Raw genomic sequence first — 19,689 nt, forward strand, 5'->3', positions numbered from 1 at the left:
AAAGCCATTAAATCGCGACAAACCTATGTCCTGAGAAACTCACATTTAGAAAGACCATTACTTTAGGAAAAAATAGGTTTTATTCTTAGATAATATTTTTCTAGAAACATGAACTTACTTCTGCTTTTTTACGAGCTTCCATAGCTTTCATAAGCATCATATGTTGTCGTCTTCTCTCTCGTTCCTATTAGGCCAGATAAAATTAGGAAAATAACTCTAGTTAATGGTTTGATTTTGAAATGGAAAAACAAAACAAAACAAAACAAAACTCAGTATAGCATGTTTAGCATTTATAGACAAGTCACAGTAAATACTAAATATAAGACAAGAATGGCCAGTCTGTGCATGTTTTAGTTCAGGTTTAGAAAGCAAATACAAGAACAATCAAAAGCAAAAAGGTAAAGCAATGAACATGGAGACAGTGTAAACAGAAGCATACAAGATTTACTTATGGTCAGTTGTGATGCTCCTTCAAAAGCTGGCAGAACAAAAAGCATAATGGTTGGCTGGAACAGGTCAGTTACCTTACATCTGCTATTAGAAAGCCACAAATATGTACTAGAGGCCAATTAAACTAAGGTTGTATTGTTCTTAAATTTTTAGATCAGGCAGAAATTTATAATCACTTTCACTTCATGGTTTTAGAATTAGTTATTTTTATTTCAAGTACGCTATCATTTTGTAAATTCAATAAGCCACCGACAAATTAGAAAGAGTTTTTTAAAGCTTTTATACCAATTTAGTTAAACTAGTCGTGGTTCATATACAAGCACCAATGAAATGGGGTATTCCTGGTTACTGATGTCTGCCACCTGATGCGCTAGGTAAGACCATAAAAGCTGCACCATGGGCTAATAAATGGAATCTAAAAGGCACAGTATGAAAACAAGGTAAGCACTAGTTTTGTTTGATAATCTCATTTTATTTTAAAATAAAAAATCAGATAGTTATATATCTAATCATTTCTTTTTGTTTAAAAGTATTTGGTCCCCCCAAAGGGATGTTTCTAAAATTATTTCTAAAATTTGTCTATCAAACCAGAATATATTTCATATTCTCTCATCAACCTAACTCAAAATTCCCATTGTATTCAATGGCAGTTTTGCATCTAGAATTGATGGGAGAATATGGGTCATTATCACATCTAATTGTATAGTGATCCAACTTTCATTGTGACATCAGTAATGTAAATTTTTAGACAGCAGCCTTATATAAGGCTTGCACAAATCAATTAAAAATCCTGGAGATGTATCATACTTCTTTATAGACAGACAAGCAGATGTATGCAATGCACTGTGCTGTAAAGCCATGCAGCAGTATGTAATATGACAGCAGCCAGTGCTACACTTTATGCATTGCTATGACAACCATATCACAACCAAATCACAATGCGGTGTTAGATGTACAAAAATAAACATACCCATACCATATCTAGTCTATGCCTCTCCAACTCCTGGTAGAAAGAGTTGGCACAACATTATGAAACAGAAATCACAGAGTCATGAAACCAATTTTTAACCCCCCAAAAGACACCAATACCAAAGCAAGGCAATAAACTGTAAGATGAAGGAAAAACTTAAGCAGGAATTAAATTGGAAATTTTTAAGAAAATATTTTGAAGATTGTCCCCAAATCAGATTTAAGAAAAATCATAAAATGTACATTTTGACAATTGCATAACTGTATGTATACAGACCTGATGCTTCAGAAGAACGGCTTGTTGTCTTCTCATTTCTTTTTCCTTAAAAATAAGAAACTTTTAATATGCAATTTTTAGGGAAGATTTAGAACACAGTACAAATATTAAAAGTTTCTCTTCTGAGGTTCTATAGTCCTCCCTTAGGTCAAACCATATGAAATTGCAAATATTTAATCATTTTTTACTTATGTGGTGGCAATTTCATATGGTTCTACATAATACAGAAAGATTATATGACAAGCAAGGATATTATTATTAGCAAGGATATTATTCAGTAGCCATTTAAACTTAAAATACAATAACCTAATAGCACATTTCAATAGCATATTCACTGAACTGATTAGCTAGATGGTCAGATCATATAAGATACAACTGGCACGTGGACTTTTAAAATTACTTTAATACATTATGTAGTGCAACCTTCAAATCCAGCTGATTAGAACTCTGTCCATTCGGAACATAAATTCCCAAATATACTCTATAATTAAAAGCATCTATATCATTTCTATACACTATCTATTTATGAAAGTAACAAGAGACTAAGAGATCAGTTTCAGATTTTCATGCTCAGCTATAATGCAGAGCACTACCCCAAGGGGGTCAGGCTTAATGCAAACATTCTATGAATATCATCAATTTAAATATTCTTATAAAGGTAAAAATCTACATGATATTAATATCTTTTTTCTAAAGAAAAAAGTAACAGAGTCCATGTAGGAAAGGTAACAAATAGTTCCCTGGCTTTATAAGATATAATTGTGTCTGCTCCTGGAACCAGTAGGGCCTCATTTCACTCAGCAGTCCTTTCAGTAATCAATTATGAGAAAAAGTGGAAGGTGAGGGGTGGAATGTGTATGTTTGTATGTGTGTCTTGGGGAGGGTTGCGGGGGGGGGGGGCGTTCAACTCTCTAATGCTTCACAACAGAAAATCAAAACCAAAACATTATAGTAATTAACAATGGCTAATTTTATTATTGGTAAGTAACAGTTGCTAAAATTAGATTTTTATTTCTGTAGGCTTCTCACTTTTTAATAGTTAAAATAGTTGCTGGATATTAACCAAGATAAACTTGTAATCTAAGTAGAGAATCAGATTTGGAACACAATTTAAAACATAAACATCAACAACACAAAATAGCTTTGGGAAGATCATTCTGATTCAGCAAAACTATATACAGGTATTATGTAATAGTTTGCATTTCTGATTTGATGTTTGCTACTTAAGAGCTCAAAGCATCACATAAAACCTGTATAAGGAAATAAAAAAACATACATACAATATACATACAATAAAACCACACATTATACACATATTGTATCTGTGCTAAACATTTTAAGATAATTATTTTGAGGAGAGCTATTATTTTTGTATAATTAATACTGGTGTAATAGCGTATAGTTTTTATTTTTGAAAAATAAAAACTCTGGTTCTCATCTAAACTAACCTTTATTCGTTTTTCGGCCTCCAATAATTTGGCATTTGCTGCTTCTTCCTTCTTTTTCTTTTTAGCCTGTGCATGCAAAACAGGTCTCAAAGTCATGCAACAGCACCACTACAACTTGAAAATAATCTCAGACTTAAAAATGGAGTTACATGCCTCACAGGTACAAAACAATATGTAACATATATGTAGACAATTACATACCCCCCCACCAGTTAACATTACATTTAACATACTAATCTCATTTTTAATGTATAATTAGCATTAAGATATACAAAAAGTTTTAAAATGTATAAAAGTATGTCAGCTTTTCCTCTTCAAACTCTGTTAAAAGTCTGAAATAACTAAGCATTGATGTTATTTTAACTTAACACTTAAACACAGAAAAAACCATTTTGTAGCATGTATTGTCTTTTTTATAGTTTTTAAAAGTAAAACATGATTGCTGTAGAAAGTTTAGAAAATGGGGTGGATTTTAACTGACAAAAAAGTTACTTAATGAATAAATCAGTAACATAAAAATGCACATGTCCATCCACTTTATTTGAAATTTCTTCAACACTTGAAATGAGATAAATCTGTTCCTCAGATGATTTAAATGACACATTAAATCTCATTTTCCCTAGCTGTGCAATGTGGTTAATTAAAGGTTTTTTTTTTAAATAGGATGGAAACATATTTCATGAAGCATATTTTGATTATTAAGATTGTGCCATCAAATTTGAGCTTCACAATCTTAAAGTCTTTAACTATCTTGTAGTTTTATAACTATCCAGTAGTTATTATCAGTTTACTTTAAGATAAGCATATTTACTATTTGGGAGGTTTTAAAATTAATTTGAAGGCAGTAAGGAAATATCTGTATATTTCTGGATGGAAAAAAACAAACAGAAAACCTCAATTATCTGGGGTCCTCAGAATTGTTTTACATAGCAATAGTTTTCTGAATAGCTGAGAGGTTATAATAATTTTAAACATTAAAAGTTTATTTTTATAATTATGGATGAAAATAATTTTGAGACCTATGCCTGTTTAGACATAGTACCACTAAACGTAATTTAGCTTTTTCTTGATGACTCAGGACAATTGTTCTGAACATCAGTTATTATACTACACAGTTCAATAGAGTAATGTATTTTGGCCACTAAGGTGTTGAAAATTGCTTGCTATTCAACTAAAAATTACATGCTGTTGCTAGGTTTTTGAATTCCTATATATGCGGGTTGGAGTTTTGCTGCATTTTTCCCTTGCTGTCTTTTGGCTATTACTTCTGCTGTTGCCAACATATGTCTTTAGCCCTATTCCAGTAGCTTCAGGGGAAGGATATATTAGAAACCAGAAAATCAAGCTAGTTAAACTGTTTCTACATTTAAAATTTACTTTTACTTTTGTAATGTTTTATTTCTAAATTAAAAATAAATATCTAACTATATGTCCTAATGAGTTTTCTAAAAGTAAAGAATATGAATTTTAGCACATGAACTTTATGACAACTATATTGTCTGCTCAGAGGTTTCCTCTTTATTTTGTCTTATTTTCTGGGTTTTTATTAGACTAATTAGGATTAGATTAGCTTGCTACTTAAATAAGGTTCAGATAAGATCTTACTCTGTGTTACTTTTAAAGAGAATTTCTGATGAATGTATTAATTTGTATGAGTGAGAGACTATGTGGGTAAAATTTTTATTTTTGCAAACTTTAAGATATATTATATCAAATTTAAGAGCTCTACCTCTAGAATTTGCTGGGCTCGAAGTTCTTTTTCCATTCTGATTTGTTGTATTCTTTTAATTTTTTCCTGTAGAAAAAGTTATGATAATTTAAGACAATAAATATGTAGATGAACACATTTAAGTGGAATGAAATTAATTTAAGGTAAGTACACATTTACCAAAGGTTGCCCATGCTGGATCTAAAACTTAATGATTTAAGCGGAATGAAATTAATTTAAGGTAAGTACACATTTACCAAAGGTTGCCCATGCTGGATCTAAAACTTAATGATTTAGCTTAGCATCATATATATATATATTCATGTCTTACTTAATAGGATTTTACAAAATTTTTCAAAACAATTTATAAAATACAAATTCTAACTAAGTATATAGAAGCCAGGTAAACCAAGGTAATTAAACTCATTTAGCCTGTTTGCAAGCATAAGTAATACCTACTTTGAAATAAATATAGGTCAGAATGATCAGAAAAAATAATACATCAGGAATCAGAAAACTTAAAGCTAGTTCTGAGTTACTGTCATTCATTACATGATCTTGAACATATAACTACTCTTGTATAAAACAGGGAGAAGTGCTTACCCTTTACTCACTATGTCATGACAAAATTACGATTCTTAAAAAAGTGTATAGTGCTATACAATTGTAATAGATTAACAATTTTTTCCATACCATAATTTCTTATTTCACATAGTGAATAACATAACATCACATTACAATAAGCTAAATTCAGCAGTAATCTAACATTATTTTAAAATGGGTCAACTACAATTTAACATTGTAAGGAATAATTCACACAACATACTAGGTATTCACATTGTCTAAATTTAATGTTCTAGTTATTGTTTTAGAATTCAGTGATCATGTAAATTTTGATAAGAATTTTATAGCTGATTTAAAAATGATGCCATATGCTATAAGCACATTGTTAACAATTTCATGTTCATAAATCCCTTTGAAATTCCCAAATTGGCACTGATAAGAATACGTAGTTTTAAAAAACCCAAAAAAAAACAAAAAAAAAAACCCCACCAACCCCAACTGTCCTGCTTGCAAATTGCACTGTTCCTAGGATTTCTAGAACCAACCCATTTTACACTGCTTTCTATTACAATACCTACTCCTATCTCCGGATGCTAGTGTATCTTTTGAAGCTATGCTTTAACATGTTGTTTTTTATTAAATTTCTTTTCTTTTTTAAAAAATTTTATTTAATTTATTTTTTTAACTTATGTCCAAGTTAGCATAGTGCAACAATGATTTCAGGAGTAGATTCCTTAATGCACCTTACCCATTTAGCCCATCCCCCCTCCCACAACCCCTCCAGTAACCCTCAGTTTGTTCTCCATATTTATGAGTCTCTTCTGTTTTGTCCCCTTCCCTGTTTTTATATTATTTTTGTTACCCTTCCCTTATGTTCACCTGTTTTGTCTCTTAAACCCCTCATATGAGTGAAGTCATATGATTTTTGTCTTTCTCTAATTTCGCTTAGCATAATACCCTCTAGTTCCATCCACATAGTTGTGAATGGCTGCTTTAACATGTTTTTAAACTTACTGCTATTTTTCCTCATACTAATGTTATTGATTCCCTGCAGGGCTCTCTACTGCAGGAAAAGGAGATTTCTGAAATTACTGTTCTGATTTTAGAAGACTGATCACATTCCATAATTTTGTTTTTGGTGATCCTGCTTGGTATTGAATATTAATTATAGCTTGCCAAACATAAAAACCCAAGAGTATCTTTTATTTCATTCCAGTCTTAGAGAAGGCTGTACTTGATCCACACTTGATATATTTATTTAGTTTAGAACTTGAGACCCAAGTAAAGCACACTTGTGATTTAATTTTCGTGCTCTTGTTAATCATAAGGTTATAAAATGGTATATTCTCAAGTCAGCAAAAGTGATTTATTATTTTCTTAGGCACAGAGATAGGTATGGAATCTTGGGCTTAAGTTCAACTCAGAGCTTTATCTTAGCTGTCCAAGTGATTCATATATATGTACATATATTTGGTAGTGCTGTCATTAGCATTAGCAGAGATAAACCTTGTTTATAAATTATTATAAGTTCACCTTATAATATTGAGTACCCAATCACTGAACTGGGCACTTTACTTAAAATATCTTAATGATCATTGAAAAAAAAAAACACATGGGGAGCCTGGGTGGCTCAGTTGGTTGAGCGTCCGACTTTGGCTCAGGTCATGATCTTGTGGTCCGTGAGTTTGAGCCCCGCGTCAGGCTCTGTGCTGACAGCTCAGAGCCTGGAGCCTGTTTTGGATTCTGTGTCTCCCTCTCTCTGACCCTCCCCCATTCATGCTCTGTCTCTCTGTCTCAAAAATGAATAAACGTTAAAAAAAAATTTAAAAAACCCACAAAAACAAACAAACAAAAAACAATGGGGCGCCTGGGTGACTTGGTCAGTTAAGCATCTGACTTCTGCTCAGGTCATGATCTCACGGTTCATGGGTTCGAGCCCCACATTGGGCTCTGGGCTGACAACTCAGAGTCTGGATCCTGATTCAAATTCTTTGTCACCCTCTCTCTCCCTCTCCCCTGCTCACTCTCTCTCTCTCTGTCTTTCAAAAATAAATAAATGTAAAAATATTTAAAAAAAACAAAAACAGAAACACAGGAGTTGAGGTTATCTTTTTTTTTTTTTTTTTAACCTAAGAGAAAATTGAAATTGCTGGAGGGTAAATATTTTGCCTAACATCAAATACTAAATATAGAGACCTGGTTAGATTCCAATGCTTTTGCTCCTTCTGCTTCATAATAATGCTTCTGCAAGTCTCTTGAAAATTGCTTTGAGGACTATATGCTGATATATAGGGGCCTACTAGGTGGAATAAAGAATCCAGACGATAAGAAGCATGTGATACCATTTAATCCTAGATCTAATGCTGACTTTAAAATAGGCATTGTGACTATGTGAGTAAACCCATGCTAGACTTTGATTCACCCTATTGGCAACAACGAATAAGTCAAGTGGTATTAAAAGACTAGCCTCAGACAAATATCTTGATGAATATCTAAGATTAGTTCATTTGTATTCATGTTGCTGGAACCTTGGGACCCCAATGCTTTTTTGATGAGCAGCAAAAACTATGTAGGCTTAAGGTGTAGCCACTTTAAGAGCTTAGGAACACAAAACTGAACTTCAGAGGCTGATGAAATCTGGTGCGTCTCTAGGCATTAGGAAATAGGATAAGCTGTAAAAAATTAGTATTTCACTTAAAATAAAATATAGACTATTTTTACATATACATGGAATATACAATAAATATTTATGTTATTTTGATAAATATATATATATATATATATATATATATATATATATATATATACACACAGTGCCTTTAGCAGTCACAATCAACAAACTAAGGAATGAATCTGAGTTTACAATTGACCACATTAAATTACAGTGAGGAGTATACCATATAGTCTGGTGTTTGATATCTGTCTCTTAAAAAGTGAACATCTGTTTGTGCCAGGCATTGTGGTATATACGCTACATTCCAAGATCTCGTTTAATCATTAGATAATGAGGTTATTTCCTTTTACCATGGAGGAAATAGAGACAAAGAGGATAATTCATCTAAGATGACAAAAATATTAAGCAGCAGAGCCCATATTCAACTCTTGGCTGCCTGACTACAGACTAAGTTCTGACTCCCCATTCCACATCAACTCTCTCTAATCCCACATCACATCCAACCCAAGCCATTTATTTAGCAGCTATTTATATAATAACACAATTTACTTCGTTTCATACTCAGAAAAAACTACTTGCTGTTCAAAATATTAAATGAATAGTAGTTCCCTCATTTCCTTTCTGCTTTAATGATTATACGAATACATGGAGATGGGAGAGTAGCTCACACCCTCACATCTTAAATGCTCAATATCTTGTCATGCCATTGCATGAATTCTTAATTCACTTATAAAAATTTAAAAATCATTTCACCTACCTGTACTTAATTTTGAAAACTACATAGGGGAGAGAGATTATAGATAGAAGATAGAATGTTGGATATGTTGAAATAGTGCATTCTTGGTTTTATTTTTTTTGTGTTTTTTTTTTTTTTTTTGCACTAAGAATATTTAAGCATTCAGAAGCAGTGGACACAAACCTTATTCTATAAACTTGAATTTAACTTTCTATGTATATTTTATGTATTTCAGAAGAAGAAGCTTCTCTTACTAAAATCTAAACATTTAAGCAATAGCCTTCATTTATTGATAATTAATTTTAAAAGTTTGAAAGCTGTTCAGATGTCAACCTATATTCAAAGTCTATCAGGATATTAAAAATACTTATACAAATCTACTATTTGGTAAGCTTTAAAAACTTGGAAGTATGAGACTTGGTTCAAAAATGAGGTGAATTTTAATTAATGCAAGATGACAACTTTCTAAGTAAGATCCATAATATTAATGTGAAATGTGGTTATTTCAGAAATCAAGATGAAAATAATGTACATATCTACATATGCCAATAAAGCCTCAATATAACACTTGTGCTTTAAAAATCAGTTCTAATGCATAAACGTACCTGTTGTTTCATAATCTTTATTTGTTCTTTTTGCTTTCTCTTCTCCTCAGCAGCCATTATTGCTGTGGTAAAAACCGAAGCACAGATATCATCAGCAAGGAAACAAAGAGGAGAAACTTCTTATGAATTCCCCAACACTCACTCTTGATGTTTATGTTTTCATTTAAATCACCTACCTTGTTGTTTTTTAGCTTCTTTGGCAACCCGAGCCTGTTCCTGCTTTTGAAGTTTTCTCAAAAGCTTTATTTGCGCTGCTTGTCTGGCTATTTCTGAAAAACACAACATTTCAAAAAATATTATTAACAACTTGACATAACTGTTAACCTAGAAACAATGACTGTGTGAAACTGGTATCGTCATGAAGGACATAATTTTTAAGAAAATCGCCTAAGGTTAGATACCAACTGAGAGAATGGTGTGGCAGCAAATTTCATGTTTATTTCCCCTAGAAACTGCTAAATTATTTCACCAAAGAAGATCCCACACACAGAACTACACAAAAATGATACTTCTTTTAATTCTCTTCACAAAGGGTAATCTGAGCACATCGGTTTTTGGGTTGTTTTTTTTTTTTTTCACATTTTGTGTAATCCCCACTTTGTAGGAAAGTAGTAGCTAGTATGCAAAAATAGTGCTTTAGCTTTGGTCTTAAAAATAACAAAATACATGAAAAGGAAAAAGGACTCAAAATAGAACAAATGCAAAGCCTCCAAAACTCAGTATCACAATCAGCTATATAAATGGTAGTTTCTGAATCCAGTGACATTTTCATTTATGAAGAAGAGGGTCTAAATCTCCTAAATAAAGAGTACAGAATGTCAAGGAGTTTTATTTATTTTTTTATTTAAAAAAATTTTTTTTAATGTTTATTTATTTTTGAGACAGAGAGAGACAGAGCATGAACGGGGGAGGGTCAGAGAGAGGGAGACACAGAATCTGAAACAGGCTCCAGGCTCTGAGCTGTCAGCACAGAGCCCGACGCGGGGCTCGAACTCACGGACCGCGAGATCATGACCTGAGCCTAAGTTGGCCGCTCAACCGACTGAGCCACCCAGGGGCCCCTGTCAAGGAGTTTTAAAGACAACTTAGTTCTCATAATTTTTAAGGACAAATGCATGAAACTGGGATAGACTGACATCTATAGTCAGTCTATATAGTGGAGTGGCCCCAACTATTCATTCTTCTTTCTTCCAAGTCATCTGCAATGTGACTTTGCAGTTCCTCTCATCAAGAGGTGACATATATTTACCTTCTTGTCCCTTGATTCTGAGTTCAGACATGTGATCTTCACTAGCTAATAGGATGTTAGCAGTTGTGATACACAAAGAAGGTTGAAAATATACTTGTACTATTTCTATTTCTTCGCTTGTGCCTTGCTTGCCCTTTACTATAAAGACATGATTGGGCGAGGCTGCTGAAGGTTGGGACACATGGAGTCAGAGGACTTCATGTGTGTGAAAACACCCAGCCAAGATCAGCAGAGCTGCCTAACTTACCTCCAGCTGCTTTGATCTGCGCAACAATTAATGCTTAGTGTTATAAATCACTGAAATTGTGTGGTTGGTTGTTTTCCAACATTACTATGGCAACAGGTAACTGACATGGAAAGCATGTCATGCTTTCTTCTGCTGGCAAACCTGGTCAGCATATTTTTAACTATAAAAGTGCTGTATGGGGCACCTGGGTGGCTCAGTCGGTTGAGCGTCCAACTTGGGCTCAGGTCATGATCTCGCAGTTCGTGAGTTCGGGCCCCGCGTCAGGCTCTGTGCTGACAGCTCAGAGCCTGGAGCCTGTTTCAGATTTTGTGTCTCCCTCTCTCTCTCTGACCCTTCCCCGTTCATGCTCTGTCTCTCTCTGTCTCAAAAATAAATAAACATTAAAAATAAATAAATAAATAAATAAATAATAAATAAAGTGCTGTATCATAGTATCACTCATAAAATACCACCTTACATTAGACATTATTTTAAACTTTGTAGCAGATAAGTTTTAAGAAATCTATATATTATATTGAATAATGAATATTAATGACTTGAGTTCTACTAATTTTTTCCACCATTTATTGAACTGCTGTATTAAATTTACATAAACTTATTTAATCTTCATAACAATATTATGAGATAGGCAACATTATGCCCAGTTTACAAAAGAAATAACTAAGGCTCACAAAGGTTAAATAACAAAGCCAAGATACAAACCCAAGTCTTTCTGACTTCACAGTCTATATGATCCTAGTTCTAAAAACCTTTAAGAAAAGTTGAGTGCCTTGAGATTTTAGGTAAGAACTTAACCCTCTGTTCTGTAACAGCAGAAGTGACATTGGTTACTATGGTTGATTTTCTATTAATAAGACTTTAACACAGGGGAGGGGATGTAAAGGGTCTAACTTTATCTAGTAAACTGGAAGGGTTAATGGAAGATGATGCTAAAATATATCTCCAATCCTCCAATAACTCATAAATAACTTTTGAAATATTAATTTGAAAAAGATCTTTTATGGATTAAGAAATTACCTATCCATTTAAAGATAAAAGTTTACTTTTGAAATAGTTTATTTTCACACAGAATTAGGAATATTTTAGATAAACCACATTTCTTTGGTTCTAAGATGCAATTTTTAAACACACTCTAAAATCAGAATATATGTGACAATTGGCAGTACTTTGCTTTTGTAGTGGTACATCTTGAAATAATGGTACATTGCAATGACTATGGCATCTCAGATTCTACGACATATGAAAGGGAGAGGTACTATTTCATATCTTAGAAAATTTAAAGTATTAATAGTTTTGGCAGGTTTATTTATTAGGTCAATAGTCCTTTTCATATCAAAACTGCCAGATTCTTATCTTTATTTTCTAGAGAAATTAGAGAACTCTCATGTCATAATGCTTGGGTGTACATTCAAAATTTGCATTTACTTTGCTGTTCTGAACTTTACTTCAAATTAAGTCCAGTATTTCAGTTTAGGTGAGGCCTAGTAGGATAATATGACAGAAACTTCTAGAATACCTTCAAATAACCCCCTCAACCTGTTAATGTAGAAGCCTTTCAGAAATAAAAGGAGTGATAAAGTGATTCATTCCTTTCTTCCCAAGAAAAAAATATGCATATTTTACCATATATGCTGGTAAATATTAATAATTTACTTTTAAATATTTAACATTTATATACATGTTGAGGAAAAAACATATACATCATCTTGTGAAAGGTAACAGAATTTGCAAAATGCAACATAATACAACAAGGGAGACTTATGTAACAGAATACAAACCAATTTGAAATCTCAAGGGAGAAAAAAAAATTTGGGTAAAAGTTAAATAATTGCCTTTTATTTTCTTAAAATAAAATTTAGTTAATTTTCCATATATAAAGCTGCCATTTTAGATACTAAGTATTAATAGTATTTGCAGTAGATATTCAAGACATGCATGAAGAGCCCATGCTTTGGGTATCCGTTAATTTCAAGCTTTCTTATTTTATGCAAATAATGCACACTCATCACTTATACATTCATCAGAAGAGTCAGTGGTTTATTGACAATGTTAATTTTAAAAACCCATCATTTATAGCTGTATCTCTTAATATATTAATTTTTTATCAACCTTCACTAATAACTATTTAGGGGAGATAAAAATCATAACAGAAACCAAATAAAACAACATAAAAAATTTTCACTCTTGGGGCTCCTGACTGGCTCAGTCAGAATAGCATGTGACTCCTGACCTTGGGGCATGAGTTTGAGGCCAACATTGGGTATAGAGATTACATACATACATACATACACACATACATACATATATACATAAACAAGCAAACCAAAAAAATTCATTAACATACAAGAGAGAAAAACTTATATGACATTAAGCTACATGCCAGATAGTTAATTTACATGCATCAGTGGAACTATGAATCAGCGCAACCTTTTTGGAGACAATATTTGCCTGCTAGCTTCCAAAACTGAAAATGCACATACCCTTTGATTCAAAGATTCTATCTCTACAATTTTATACTATGAAATAGCCATACCTATAGAAGGATATGAATAAATGTGTAATATGTGTTTATTGCAGGACCATTTCTGGTAGCAATGATTGGGAAGCAGCTCAAATAGTCATCAAAAGAGACTGATTAACTGAAGTAATGGTAGAGCCATATGTGGCATCACTTTACTATTCAGCTAGTAAAAGCCTAAGGTTGATTTTTAAGTGCAGATATAGAAATATGTTCGAGATAAATTAGGTGGAATAAATTAAGTGGATAAATTAAGCAAGTTGAATAGGATGTACATAAGCCCATATATTTTACAAATGAAAAGATATATATGATACAATATATTACATATGTATATGTACACATATATTGTGTCACATGACTGTGTGTATGTAGGAGTGTGAATACACATTTCTGGATGGATTTATAAAACACTGTTAATGATGATGCCGCTCATGAGTGTCTTTTATTTTAAAGTGAGTGAGAACGAGTGTCTTATTTGTAAAGCATTCTATTCTTTGAGTTTTGTTGTGGGTGTTTATTTTATAATAAAAACAAAACAGCTCCAAAGAAGTCAATATTATGATAGTGTTTACAATAAAGAGAAATAAGTCAAGCTTTTCTTCTGGAAAAAAAAAAACCATGCAAAGAAGTAAAATCCTGTTAGTCTTTCAAGTCAATTTTTATTATTAAGCATTTATTTTATATTGATTTATATGTTTTTATATATGCTTGTGAATATAAGAGACCAATACATCTCTTTTGATGTATATTCAGATAGCCTTAAGAGGCTTCACATTTGTACCTAGTTACTCAAACTCATATAGAACTCTTATTTTAGTCAGCTTTCTGTGTCAGACATAGCATGGTAACTTCATGTTGATAATTTATGTGTACCTTTCAGTTACAATACATTTGAGGTTATTATGAGCACTTTGTGCTTGAAAAGTAACACTTTCTGGTGATCTTAAAATAAATTATGATTTAAATCTATCAGTTGGCCATTTTGAAAATATATGTGATATATCCAGACTACAAAGAACCCAAACTAAAAAGACTGGGGTTACTTACCAGTAATTGGAGTTCTCTGACTGAAAATTTACTCCACAGATCCACATACTTTGGAGTTATTCCCTTGTACCACCTCAAGGAATCGGGAGCTGTTAAAATGAGAATTTCCAGAAGGTTGGCACCACCTTAAGGCGTGTGCCAAGTGCTGGGTGATTCCCTTTCTGTGCAAGCCTTGAAAGCTTATCCCCCACCTTTGTAATTCTAAACACACAAGATCTGATGTGTTTATGAGTATGGCTCTTGAAAGGAGCTTACCTAATCAAAGAACTCCAGTTACCAGTGAGATTCCTTATTTTCTCATTTTTATTCTAACACAAATATCTACTTTTCAGAAAGTGAGAGCAGTATCATTCATATTCAAAAACATAAGAAATGCGGAGACATATTAGTATGATCATTACAGTGTCATTCTATCTCTTACCTTGAGCTTGCAGTTTTCTTAGCAATTTGGCATCTGTGTTGTCTAGAAACTCAGCACTTCCCACGTTTGGAGGCCGACCCTTCCGACGTCTCATCCTGGATTCCTCTCTTGCTCGCTGTCTATCTGGATTTGGTGGTCTTCCTCTACGGCCTTCCATTGCCCTGATACGGGGAATGACATCCTCTTCTTTCAAAAGACACCACTGCATTCCCTTTTAATTAACATTTTACAGAAATAATATATTAAAAGAAAAATAAACACAAGTGATCAACATGTCAGAAAATTCTATGTAAATTCAGATATTCTGAAATTTATAAAGCTAGTATAAAGCTTAGAAATTTTAATTTTTAATTAAATTTATATCTATAATTGTTCATGGCCTTTGGCATATCTTTGGTTTTCTTACTTTAATGAGTTCAACTTTAAATAGAGATCTAGATCTATAAAAATATATTTATAAACACATGTATCCATAAGCCCATAAATAGAGATATACCAATCACATTTCCAAACTATAATGACCATAAAGTTGGCAGATATTTGAAAATATTAGTTGTGTGATGACACCCCTATGGATTGTTTTCATGTATTATCAGTTCAACCAAGCATGAAGCTATCCAAATAACTGAAGGAAGTTTCTCTTTATAGATATATTACAGGGATGCCTGGGTGGCTCAGTTGATTAAGTGTCCTTAAGTGTCTGACTTCAGCTCAGGTCATGATCTCATGGTCCATGGGCTCGAGCCCTAGTTGGGCTCTGTGCGACAGTTAGGAGCCTGGAGCCTGCTTCAGATTCTGTGTCTCCCTCTCTTTCTGCACCCCCCCCCCAACTCCATCATGCTCTGTCTCTCAAAAATGAATAAACATTAAACAAAAAAAAGAAATATTACAGATAATAAATCAAGAAGGAATGTAAGAGTTAGAATACCAGCATTGTGTAATACCTGATGAATTCAGGGATCTAAGCATTGAACCTAAATGGTTGTCAATCACCAGAAAGAGAGACCACTAGGTAAACATCAGCCCTCTAATGGGGGTTCACTCCATCATCTATAAATTCATCTTGCCCTCTACCAAATGAATCAAACCTAAATGTGATGAGGTTTCTGGACCTAATTACTATAACTTTACAGGAAAAATAGGATAAGAAGTGTATGTTAAACTACATAGCAAAATTCAGTCTGTAGGAAATTCTACAAATTACTCAGTTTTTTTGAGAAATAAATTTTAAGGAAAAAAAATTGTAAGATTAAAGGAGACTTAAAAGATGTATCAAATACATTTTATCTAAATATTGATTCAAATATAAAACCTTCAGAAAATTAGAATAATTAAAGAACTGAAACTGTGAACAATGCCTAACATTTGATGGTATCCAGAAATCATAATTTTAAAGTGTGATAATGGTACTCTTGTAGAAAACAAGAGTCCTTATCTTCTAGAGATACATATTGAATATTTTACAGATAAAACAAGACGTGTAAGATTTGCTTCAGCAAATGGAAAAGTAGAAGCAGATGGGGACATACGTAAAACAATACTGGCTATATGATTTCTAAAGCTGATGATGGGTACATCGTATATATTACATATTTGAGATTTCCCATAAGTCACCAAGAGAAACACATAAACTACCATAATGCTAATGCATTATAGGAATAATCCTGCTCAGTGCATAGATACAATCTGAGTCTGGTTTTTATTATCCTCAATATGTCAATCAAAACAAATACACTGTTATATTACCTTCTTATTGTCTAAAGTAATACGTTCAGATAGAAGAATGGCACCCTTTCAAAATAGTTTTATTTCTTACTTCTTCTTTAAAAACATTTATTTTGAGAAAGAGAGAGAGAGAGAGAGAGAGAGAGAGAGAGAGTGTGTGTGTGTGTGTGTGTGTGTGTGTGTGTGTGTGTGTGTGGAAGGGGCAGAGGGAGAGTATGAGAGAATCTCAAGCAGGCTCTGTGCTGTCAGCACAGCCGAAGATCATGACCTGAGCTGAAATCAAGAGTTGAACACTTGACCAACTGAGCCATTCAGGTGCCCCTGTTACGTAATTTTTTAAGAGATAATTTCTCTAGGGGCGCTTGGGTGGCTCAGTCAGTTAAGCTCTGACTTTGGCTCAGGTCATGATCTCACAGTTTGTGGGTTCAGAGTTCCACATCAGGCTCTGCACTGACAGTGTGGAGCCTGCTTAGGATTCTCTCTCCCCCCTCTCTGCTCTGCCCCCACTTGCACATGCTCTCTCCCTCTCTCTCAAAATAAATAAATAAACGTAAAGAGAGAGAGATAATTCCTTTAATATGAAGGTTAAGAAAATTTTCAAAATGTGCTTTCTTCTTAAAAGAATGTTAAACTAGGAATTTAGCTTGAACCACTGTAGTCAGTTCTGCAACCAAAAACAATAAAAAGTTGTTGAGTTACTTTTTATTCCATAATTCCTAATCTGGGGCAAGAAATCTTGATTATCTCATTCAATGGGCATTAAAAATACAAATACTACTCCTGCTACCATCCTGGATGAAAGGTACATCCCACATTGCAAGCACTGTGCTTTGTTCCAGGCATTTTCAATACATTAATGTTCACAACACTTCTAATATGGTGGGTTTTATTGTTCCAACATTACAACGGAGGGAATTCACACCCAGTAAGGTTAAATAATTTCCTGAGGTACAGAGGCAACAAGGAATAGAACTGTATTTTGAACCTAGGACTATCTCACTCTAAAACCTGGGCTCTTAACCTCTACATGTAATTGATTGATGTTACAAAGATGTTTTTATATTTGATAAGTGACTGACAACAATATTCAGCTACGAAAGCATGCATGACCAAGATTGTGTCACAGAAGAATTGTGTCAAAAAACCCAAGTGCATATAACCCATATTTGTATGTTAAAAATAATATCTATACTAATTATTTTCAGTAATTCTCATGTGAAAAATAATTTTAAAAAATCTTTTTTAATGTTTATTTTTTGAGAGAGAGAGAGAGAGAGAGACAGCAAGTGAGTGGGGAGGGGCAGAGAGAGAGGGACACATAGAATCTGAAACAGGCTCCAGGCTCTGAGCTGTCAGCACAGAGCCCGATGTGGGGCTTGAACTCACGGACCTCAAGATCATGACATGAGCCGAAGTTGGATGCTTAACCAACTGAGCCACCCAGGCACCCCTAATTTTACAAAGTAATTCTGAAGGAAGTAAAAATTTTTTCCTCAGATTTCAAATGAAGTCAATAGGAACAACAGTTCTATGAACTGCATTTTAATGCCACAAACCACTGAGAAGAAAGTCATCAAAACAGTTTTATGTTTACCAGTATTGGAAGCTTTTGATTCGTTTAGATTTTCATTTTTCTGTTATGCTTTTAGGCACCAAGGCAGTATGCATCACATAAATTGAAAAATAGAGAAGTGACATTTGTGACACTTGGAGAAGAGAGAGACTAATAAAAGAGTCTGTAAAGGAATCTACATTCAGTTTTTAAACTATCTTATTAATCATAAAGTCAACTTAAGCCAAAATTTAAAGGGTTTTATCAATTTATTTTTTTATTCAGTTACAATTTTTACATAGTTATGTTTTATTCAGCTAGGAAAACATACCTACGTCAAGAAAGGAATAGATTATGTTGGTGTCCAAAATTTACCAAATATAGTGACATTTTCATTTACATTTTTGCCCTCGGCATTTATAAAGTAAATACTTGTTAAAGGAACTGCATATATTGTGCTACATATACAGTCTTCTGACTCCTGGGTTTCAGAAAACGAGAAATAGACTGTAAGGAAAACCTGAAGCTTAAAATACATCCTTAATTCATGGAGTAGTCAAAATAAGTGAGAAGGAAAAAGTATTTTTCTCGATGAATGTTTCTTTAGAAAAAGGAAACAGAATTTATATCACTTGATTCATATGCTATAAGCTTTTTTGTCAATAAAAAATTATGCATCAAGAGAGTTAGCGTATTATTTTTTCTTAATTTCTAAGACTAACATAGTAAATGGCTCCTGAAAATCTTTCTTGACTAAGACATGGATACAAAGAAAATGGATACAAAGAAAACAGATGATCAACACGATGGGGATGGTGACAGATTGCCTATTTTACATTATTCTGCTTTCAAGAGTTACTAATTTCAAACTTTAGCAGTAACACCTTCATTTCTATAAATACTACAGAGAGAAGAAAAAAGATTTATGTTTTATTTCAGAAGACTAAACAAAATAATAAGCATACTACACCATATTGTCTGCAATGCACTATAAAAGTAAAATATAAGACTGTAAGGTTTTGGGGTGCCTGGGTGGCTCAGTTGGTTAAGCATCTGACTTCGGTTCAGGTCATTATCTCACAGTTCGTGGTCAGGCTCTGTGCTGACAGCTCGGAGCCTGAAGCCTGCTTCCGATTCTGTGTCTCCCTCTCTCTCTGGCCCTCCCCTGCTCATGCTCTGTCTCACTCTTTCTCTCAAAAATAAATAAACATTAAAAATTTTTTTTTAAAAAGGCTGTAAGGTTTTATAAACTTGTGTTGAGGCGCCTATTTTGTACAAGACATAACAGTCTCTAAAGGTAAATGAGAATCTTCTAATGTACCGTGCTGAGTTGTAATAAATTTGAAAAAGGGTTTAGAGGTTGGGACAAGAAGTTGTCGGAATTGTCCACTTAAAAAAAATAATGATGGTCTGAATTAGGGCTTGAGAATTAGAGTTGGAAAGAAAGGTGATTACATTGGTCTTTCAGGAGGGAGGACTACCTGTATATGAAAGAG

At 33.2% G+C, this 19,689-nt stretch overlaps 1 protein-coding gene across 19 annotated transcripts in view; it reads right to left on the reverse strand.

The window, feature by feature from the left end:
* Window positions 1–19,689, reverse strand: part of BAZ2B (bromodomain adjacent to zinc finger domain 2B) — a 433,092-nt gene that overhangs the window by 63,176 nt on the left and 350,227 nt on the right. For 11 of the 19 annotated variants that reach the window (XM_042994501.1, XM_042994503.1, XM_042994502.1 and 8 more), the window contains 8 exons: window positions 14,917–15,127; window positions 9,608–9,700; window positions 9,432–9,493; window positions 4,874–4,939; window positions 3,145–3,210; window positions 1,697–1,741; window positions 1,421–1,453; window positions 119–184 (listed from right to left, as the gene is read on the reverse strand). In XM_042994501.1, the coding sequence (XP_042850435.1) occupies window positions 119–184; window positions 1,421–1,453; window positions 1,697–1,741; window positions 3,145–3,210; window positions 4,874–4,939; window positions 9,432–9,493; window positions 9,608–9,700; window positions 14,917–15,127 (642 nt within the window). The remainder of the gene's footprint in view (window positions 1–118; window positions 185–1,420; window positions 1,454–1,696; window positions 1,742–3,144; window positions 3,211–4,873; window positions 4,940–9,431; window positions 9,494–9,607; window positions 9,701–14,916; window positions 15,128–19,689) is intronic. The other 8 variants (XM_042994508.1, XM_042994511.1, XM_042994510.1 and 5 more) reach the window with 2 other exon arrangements.

Source organism: Panthera tigris, chromosome C1, assembly GCF_018350195.1.
Source record: "Panthera tigris isolate Pti1 chromosome C1, P.tigris_Pti1_mat1.1, whole genome shotgun sequence".
NCBI classification, from domain to species: domain Eukaryota; kingdom Metazoa; phylum Chordata; class Mammalia; order Carnivora; family Felidae; genus Panthera; species Panthera tigris.